At 30.6% G+C, this 9085-nt stretch overlaps 1 protein-coding gene across 1 annotated transcript; it reads right to left on the bottom strand.

Moving 5' to 3' along the window:
- Nucleotides 1–8132: 8132 nt before the first annotated feature.
- LOC139852311 (bZIP transcription factor 44-like) lies at nt 8133–8564 on the bottom strand. Its single transcript, XM_071841584.1, has one exon. It carries the CDS (start codon nt 8562–8564, stop codon nt 8133–8135), a length of 432 nt encoding a protein of 143 aa, XP_071697685.1.
- Between the last annotated feature and the right edge of the window lie 521 nt (nt 8565–9085).

The following is a 9085-nucleotide window of genomic DNA, read 5'->3' as shown; positions in this document are numbered from 1 at the left end:
CAAGTTTGCTAGCTCACTTCCAATCTTGTAAGGTGATCATCCAACCTCAAGAAATCTTTGTTTCTTACAGTAGGTTATCATTCTAATACAAGGTAATAATCATATTCAAACTTTGGTTCAATTTCTATAACTATAACAATCTTATTTCAAGTGATGATCTTACTTGAACTTGTTTTCGTGTCATGATTTTGCTTCAAGAACTTTGAGCCATCCAACGATCCATTGAAGCTAGATCCATTTTTCTCTTTTCCAGTAGGTTCATCCAAGGAACTTAAGGTAGTAATGATGTTCATAACATCATTCGATTCATACATATAAAGCTATCTTATTCGAAGGTTTAAACTTGTAATCACTAGAACATAGTTTAGTTAATTCTAAACTTGTTCGCAAACAAAAGTTAATCCTTCTAACTTGACTTTTAAAATCAACTAAACACATGTTCTATATCTATATGATATGCTAACTTAATGATTTAAAACCTGGAAACACGAAAAACACCGTAAAACCGGATTTACGCCGTCGTAGTAACACCGCGGGCTGTTTTGGGTTAGTTAATTAAAAACTATGATAAACTTTGATTTAAAAGTTGTTATTCTGAGAAAATGATTTTTATTATGAACATGAAACTATATCCAAAAATTATAGTTAAACTCAAAGTGGAAGTATGTTTTCTAAAATGGTCATCTAGACGTCGTTCTTTCGACTGAAATGACTACCTTTACAAAAAACGACTTGTAACTTATTTTTCCGACTATAAACCTATACTTTTTCTGTTTAGATTCATAAAATAGAGTTCAATATGAAACCATAGCAATTTGATTCACTCAAAACGGATTTAAAATGAAGAAGTTATGGGTAAAACAAGATTGGATAAATTTTCTCATTTTAGCTACGTGAAAATTGGTAACAAATATATTCCAACCATAACTTAATCAACTTGTATTGTATATTATGTAATCTTGAGATACCATAGACATGTATACAATGTTTCGACCTATCATGTCGACACATCTATATATATTTCGGAACAACCATAGACACTCTATATGTGAATGTTGGAGTTAGCTATACAGGGTTGAGGTTGATTCCAAAATATGTATAGTTTGAGTTGTGATCAATACTGAGATACGTATACACTGGGTCGTGGATTGATTCAAGATAATATTTATCGATTTATTTCTGTATATCTAACTGTGGACAACTAGTTGTAGGTTACTAACGAGGACAGCTGACTTAATAAACTTAAAACATCAAAATATATTAAAAGTGTTGTAAATATATTTTGAACATACTTTGATATATATGTATATATTGTTATAGGTTCGTGAATCAACCAGTGGCCAAGTCTTACTTCCCGACGAAGTAAAAATCTGTGAAAGTGAGTTATAGTCCCACTTTTAAAATCTAATATTTTTGGGATGAGAATACATGCAGGTTTTATAAATGATTTACAAAATAGACACAAGTACGTGAAACTACATTCTATGGTTGAATTATCGAAATCGAATATGCCCCTTTTTATTAAGTCTGGTAATCTAAGAATTGGGGAACAGACACCCTAATTGACGCGAATCCTAAAGATAGATCTATTGGGCCTAACAAACCCCATCCAAAGTACCGGATGCTTTAGTACTTCGAAATTTATATCATATCCGAAGGGTGTCCCGGAATGATGGGGATATTCTTATATATGCATCTTGTTATTGTCGGTTACCAGGTGTTCACCATATGAATGATTTTTATCTCTATGTATGGGATGTGTATTGAAATATGAAATCTTGTGGTCTATTGTTACGATTTGATATATATAGGTTAAACCTATAACTCACCAACATTTTTGTTGACGTTTTAAGCATGTTTATTCTCAGGTGATTATTAAGAGCTTCCGCTGTCGCATACTTAAATAAGGACAAGATTTGGAGTCCATGCTTGTATGATATTGTGTAAAAACTGCATTCAAGAAACTTATTTTGTTGTAACATATTTGTATTGTAAACCATTAAGTAATGGTCGTGTGTAAACAGGATATTTTAGATTATCATTATTTGATAATCTACGTAAAGCTTTTTAAACCTTTATTGATGAAATAAAGGTTATGGTTTGTTTAAAAATGAATGCAGTCTTTGAAAAACGTCTCATATAGAGGTCAAAACCTCGCAACGAAATCAATTAATATGGAACGTTTTTAATCAATAAGAACGGGACATTTCAAACTCTTCCCCGTAATATATTTAAACTATCCCGATCTATTACCCTTTTCCTTTTTCTCCTTCTTGAAATCAGTCGACCACCCCCCATATCCAGTTCATCACAACAACGTTTCTTAAATTGTGTTTTTTGGATTTGCAACTGAAAAATACTCAATCTATAATGATCCTTAAGTTAATTAAAAGTGAAAAAAAAAGAATATATAAAGAACCATAAAAAGACTGTTACCGTCGCTACTATGTGAAGAAGAAAAAAAAATGATTTTGATTATACAAACCTTTTTAGATCAAACTTTCTTCTTGATAAAGATTTTAAATCAACCCTAAAAACTTTAGGAATCGTCAATTGAACCTAAAACAGCCATACAAACTCGAATTTGTTCATTGTTCATATGTTTGACTTATGTTTCAAAAACTTTGACCTCAAGAATTTGAAATCAAACAATGAAATTGGAAACTGAAAACTTGCAGAAAGAGTAAATAGATGATTCCTAACATGATAGCATTTATAAATTTTTCTATATGGTTCAATTTTGAATTATGAGAAAAAATGAAACGTACAGAGATGGTACCTGTTTGTTTCTTCTTCTTTTTTTTTTTTTTTTTAACAGACATGGTTTAAGTCAACAACTGGGATTGATATATTTGATAATGATGATAGCAAGTCTGAGTGAATTCCCTTCTATTTACCAGTTATTCGATGGTTATAAAATGGTTCATGTATTGGACCGAGAGAGTATCACAGGTATGCAGAAAGAAAGGGATAAAATAAGAAATTGAAAGTGATAGCAAACTAATTTTGGTTATATTATGAGACTAAATCGACAAATGAATCAGGAAAGGAAAAAGAAGAAATTGACAGCTGCATAAGTTATTGACAGATTAACTTATAATTTATCAAATTAATATTAATACTTAATAAATATAAATGTGTTAATAATACTTATAATATTAGTAATAAGAATAAATAAAATAAAGAAATAATATTAAAGATATACTAATAATAATATTAATTATAATAATATTAATATTATTAATGTTAATAATGATATTAATAATAATAATATATTTATATATCAAATTTCATATCTATGTATTATATATAATATTATTAATACAGATATTATTATTATTATTATTTATTTTAATAGAGGTAGTATTATATTTTAATAAGTAAGTTTAATATGTTGATATTTCATCTTATTAACTATGACAATATAATATATATAATTACATATAATGATTATTTACTTTTTATATTTTTCTCTATATATTACAATATACATATAACATTGATTAGATATAGGAATCATATATAGAATCATAATAATATATAAAAATATATATACATATATTTATATATATTCATTCCAATAGTAACTTAATTATCCTAATTATTATTTTACATTTTAAACGCCAAATGATTAAAGTATATTTTATTAATTTAAAATATTATATACATTCTTATATTTATATAATATATGTACATTTTTATTTACAAACAATTGTTCGTGAATTGTCGGGCACACTCAAAGGGTAATTGATTACATGAATATAGATTTCAAAACTTTTGAGACTCAACATTACAGACTTTGCTTATCGTGTCGGAAACATATAAAGATTAAAGTTTAAATTTGATCGGAAATTCCGGGTCATCACATTTACGGTAAGAAAACACTAATCTAACTTCCAAATAGTAAGCAAATTCGGCAAGAATACGATGTTATATTATCTACAAAGACCAACTTGTTTATGCATTCATCGATAAGTTTATTATATAGCAACTTTAATATATAGCAAACGTCGACAATTGTTTATAAAATACTTTTCATAGTTATCTTTTTTGTTGATAAATGTAGATAATAAATGTAATATGGTATGTACGATGCCAAACACGAATATTATTCTTCAAATCACCAAAGAATATATCACATATATATACATCATCCGGTTCGGTCCAAAACCATGTTTTTTAGGGTTTGGCCCGGACTGGACCGATACCCGAAAAAATGGAAAACTGTGGACCAAGGACCGGACCAAATAACTTCGGGTATTTCGGTTTTGGTTCGGTTCCTCCTCGGTTCTCGGTTTTTTTCGGTTCTACCAGGACCATGCACACCCCTAGGTGTTTTAGTCCCCCTGGGTGATCCCGAACCGCTACTAAAAAAATTTAAATTAGATGAGTGGTATTGAAACAAAGAATTCCTAAGATCAAAATATAGATGCAAAATGGATTCCAAAATCATGTTTTTGTTTTAAAAAAATTTGTATGTTGCAGCTGTATGTTAAAGTATTTTTGTTATCAATCGTTACTCACAATGAACGTTGTTATGCTTCAGACAGTGTATCCTTGATCGTACGGATTTAACCAAGAGGTGGAGCTTGGAGAACTTTGATCTTATCGGTACAAAACTAGACAGAAAGGTACCTACTTTCATTATGCCCTTTATATTTACGTGTACTAAAATGATAAATGTGTCATGTTGTAACAAGTTTCTGATAGTTGATTCTAGTCTCCGAAACTTACGTGATATCTAAAAGCACTTCCTTTTAAAATCAAGACATATTTACTCTTTATCCTTCTGAAAAAAGAATATACTTGGTCTATTCATGTATAGTAGAAGTGTTTTAATGAGCTGTAAACTGTTTTGAAAAGTAAAAATATTTAGCTAGTGTTCACTTTCAAAACCAAAGTTACGAAAATGTCACATCATATCTTTTCTAATATTAGGTTGGTTGTCCCACTATCATAGTTCATGACTACTGTATCTTGCTATTATATAAAAACAGCATAATTTAAAACCAAGTGGCTTAATTATTGTATCAATGAACAAACTACTATTTGTGGAGGTTTCGATCTGCACATTTAATAAAACAACATCATATGAGCTAAAATGTCACTAGATACTTTAACGTCTAGGACACTAATAGTAAAGTGATCCACTTAAGAAGAGTGAACCTATCTTTCATTCTTTCTTGGGCTGAATCATCTTTTACTCTTCTTTTTCTAGTTGTATATATTTATATATGCATTTTATTTGATATGGTATAAATTCAGTCTTTTTTCTTTTCGCTTGTTGGGGCTGTAGTTATGCATTCATGACCACCACACTGTGCATTAGGTGACCACCATAGACATTAAATATCTCGAGACTTTTTCGGACTTAGTTGAAGTGTGTCGTTATGCACTCCAAAAGGTAAAGGTAAAGGTAAAGGTAAAAGTAGAAGGTTTTCCCTGTTCGGGTTACCCGGGAGGGCGAGTAATCCGACCCCATACTCTGATGTACGCATTCCAGTAGGAATACTCCCCAGGTGTTTCCAACCCATCCCTGACGACAACTAAATATTCTTCCTAGACGGGATTCGAACCTGAGACCTCTTGTAAGGAACTCGGAGCTCCAACCACTTGGGCCCCAACCAAAGGCCTCACATGAAGTGACTGACACCAACCAAACCCGACCCGGCCAATTTTCTCATCTTTACTCACAACTGCTATTCTAATCTGATTTGGGAACAAAGTTGTAACAATCCAAAGCCATTATCAGCGTTCACATCATACTCTAAGTAATAATTAAGCTCAATATTAATGTTATATAAACAGAACCAATATGTCTTTTTCATACTAGAAGTGCCAATTTGTGATGATAGAGCCTTGTTTGTCTTAACAGAAGGCTTATGGGTTAAATCTTGAAAATCAAAACAAATCTAAACCTTAAAGAAAGGAGTAATTAAACAAATTATCTGATCACATAAATTACTTATATACTGTTGTAGTAGTTTTGTTTTCTGCGGTTTCTTCTACTATATCAATATCGAAGGGTATATTAGACATTTGACGTTAAACACATCTATTTAAGCTTTTTAAAGAGCCAACTATTGCAACTAATACATGGACGCTTCTAGAGCTCTCATCACCCTCCATGACTAACCTCATCAGGCCCACACTATTTATTACCTGAAAATTACATTTAAAACACCATTAATTAATATAATCACCCACTAATACAAAACTAAGAAAAGGACACCTTTTATCAGACCTCATGTGAACCTTTTGGAACTAGTATAGCTGGCCACATGTTCCCACAATCTTACATAAAGAAATAAGAAAACCATGACAGTTTATTTCATCATCTTTGTCCCCTCTTATTATGCTCACCATCTTTTTACTATTGAAAGTGTTACTATTTGATTTTATGAAAATTAACTGCAAATTTAAGTGGTTTCTCTATCAGTAGACCTTTTTACACCGACCAACTTCAATTATCTATTTACTTTGTTGTAAAAGGGCATATGTTCACATGGAAACAATTATTAACTCATCACCTTCATTTTATAGCTTCATTTTGAACAGGTGACCATGTACTGTGTTTGACCCATTTACCCGTTCTCCTGATCACTAACGTTTTCCATTTCTCCTATTTGACCCGTTTGAAATATAACATAACCCAAATCGACCCATTCATAAGTAAATGAGTTGAAACTCACCTATAGTCTTTTCATTTCTTTTCGAAAATTTGGTGATTGAACGTGACATTTGGTTTAACGTATCTTTGTTTGTAATAATTCATAATTGATTTGTTGTATGACCTATCAGTGGTTAATCATGCCTAAAGTAGAATGTCAAGGACAAAAGCCACCCACCACCACCCAACTTTCCCAACAATAAGTTATAGTATCTTGTTGTTGAAGTACTACAGATTTGTTTTTCAATCATAAAGATTATGTCTTTGCTGACATAATGTTCTGTATAATTTATAAAAAGTAAATTACTTGTTTGAAACCCTGATATTTGATTAATCATTAAAATGTTCCTCAACATTTTGTATGATTTTCATGGTTGCCAACGGTTTATATATACGATTAACTGATAGGAACCAATCTGGAATTATGATCGAGTGGGGGTGATGGCAGTGATGAATAAAAATGTGTATATTCGAAATCAAAAAAATATAACAAGCATATCATCTATTCGATTAATACATTGCTTGTGTTATCATACGATTAATAAAAAATTGCTTGTGTTATTATATGAGTAGTTTAGGGGTTGTTCATATTTAAAATGGTTAATCACTTTTGAACAACATGCTCAAGTAAAATCAGCTTTTGCTGATGCTAAACCTGTTGGTGAAATTTATTTATTTAACTGCATATCACATGCATCCAAGTTGCTGATACCCCTTCTAGATGCTTATTTCTTAATCAAGAAATTTGTATTTTTATCAAACTAATGTAAAATTCTCCTTTGTAGTTATTTCCCATTTTGCCCTTCACCCTTGGAAGTTGCTTCTTTTTTTCTTTTTGTGTGTGCGAATGGTCTGATATTGCTAAAGTCCTGATTCAGAAATCTACTTTATTCGTACGTGTGTATCTTATTAACTTATTAGAAGAACGAGTTCTGTGGATTGTATACGAAACTAAAATGTCAATGGCTCAGATTGGGACTTAATTTCGATTGCTTTATATCTTTTTTGCCATGTTTGGTTTGTTATCATAGAAAATAAGTTAAGGATTACAATTAATACCTTTCTTATAGACTTGTGTTGGTCCTTTATTTACTTTTTATAGTTATTGCTCACTGATATTTGCAAAGAGTTGTGTTTCCAACTCAAAACCTCATAATAATACCATACCATTATATGATTATATATATATATATTTATTAAATTAATTATTAATTACTCCATAATTATAAATAATTTCATAAACTGAAAGAAGCACATTACATTCACCATCAACACCCTAATATAATAATCATATAGCATGCTAACATAATTTCATAACCCCTAATAATACCAATACTTTTAGCCCTTATTCATATGTTATTCAACAATTATTTTACCAACTTCTGGAAATAGAATGACCATTTTGACCTTACAATTTCACAAAATTACCACATTCACCCTGGCTCTCATACTCCTGTCAAATTCAGTACATCATCATATCAGCAGAAGCCAAAATAGGTTGACAAGCATAACCATAACTCAGTGAGTTGTTCATAAACTCGTCTCCGAACTCGCTCATAAATCCTGTTTCGACATCCATCGGTTGTTTCATAAACTCAATGATTTCATTAAGAGACTGCAATCTGTGACTGAGTTCAGTCACCTGAGCTCTCAAAACTGAGTTTTCAGATTCCACATTTATATAATGTTGCGTGGTCATGCTAATGCTAGATATGACCTGGTTATTATCAATTCTCAGTTGACTCAGTTGAGTCATGAGATCATCTAAATGCTTTTGTTTTCTCATTCTTGATCTCCTTGCTGATTCTCTGTTAGATATCATTCTTCTTCTTTTTCTTTGATCCATTTCTTCTGATCCACCAGATGTTGTTGTTGTGCCACTAGAAGAAGCCATCATAAAACTTTCCAAATATGGAATTTTTTTTCTTCAAGAAACTTGAAAGTAATGTTTTTTAGGATGATTTGGAGAAATTAAGCAGGACCCAGATGATTGATAACCCTAAACTTGATTATACTATTACTTGTAAGATTATATATAGATATAGATGGAAAACAGAGAAAGAATCTTGAAAAATGTTAAAAATATAACCTTTTTTCAAGAAATTTGAAATTGATGATATTGATAGAGAAACTAAAGAAAAAAGATGGTGATTAATGTTTGATTTTATTGTTTAAATGCTTATATATAGATATATAGATATAGATATATGTAAATAGTTGGATATATGACTAATTTATGTAGGAAAAAAACAGGGGAATAATAATCATGAAATGAAATAAAACCAGTAAAGGAAAACAACAGAGAAAGATTGAACAAGATGGGTCCTGCGCCAATAAGTAGAATTTATCATACAACCCGAAACAAACAATTCACTAAGTATTTGAGACATCTATTTCAAACATCAAATAAAATAG

Source organism: Rutidosis leptorrhynchoides, chromosome 6 (genome assembly GCF_046630445.1).
Source record: "Rutidosis leptorrhynchoides isolate AG116_Rl617_1_P2 chromosome 6, CSIRO_AGI_Rlap_v1, whole genome shotgun sequence".
Lineage (NCBI taxonomy): Eukaryota > Viridiplantae > Streptophyta > Magnoliopsida > Asterales > Asteraceae > Rutidosis > Rutidosis leptorrhynchoides.
Note: the sequence above shows the minus strand (reverse complement) of the source record. Positions and strands in the feature narration are given on the sequence as shown.

Coding starts and splice junctions, on each gene's coding strand:
- LOC139852311 (XM_071841584.1), bottom strand. CDS start 8,564: ATGGCTTCTTCTAGTGGCACAACAACAACATCTGGTGGATCAGAAGAA.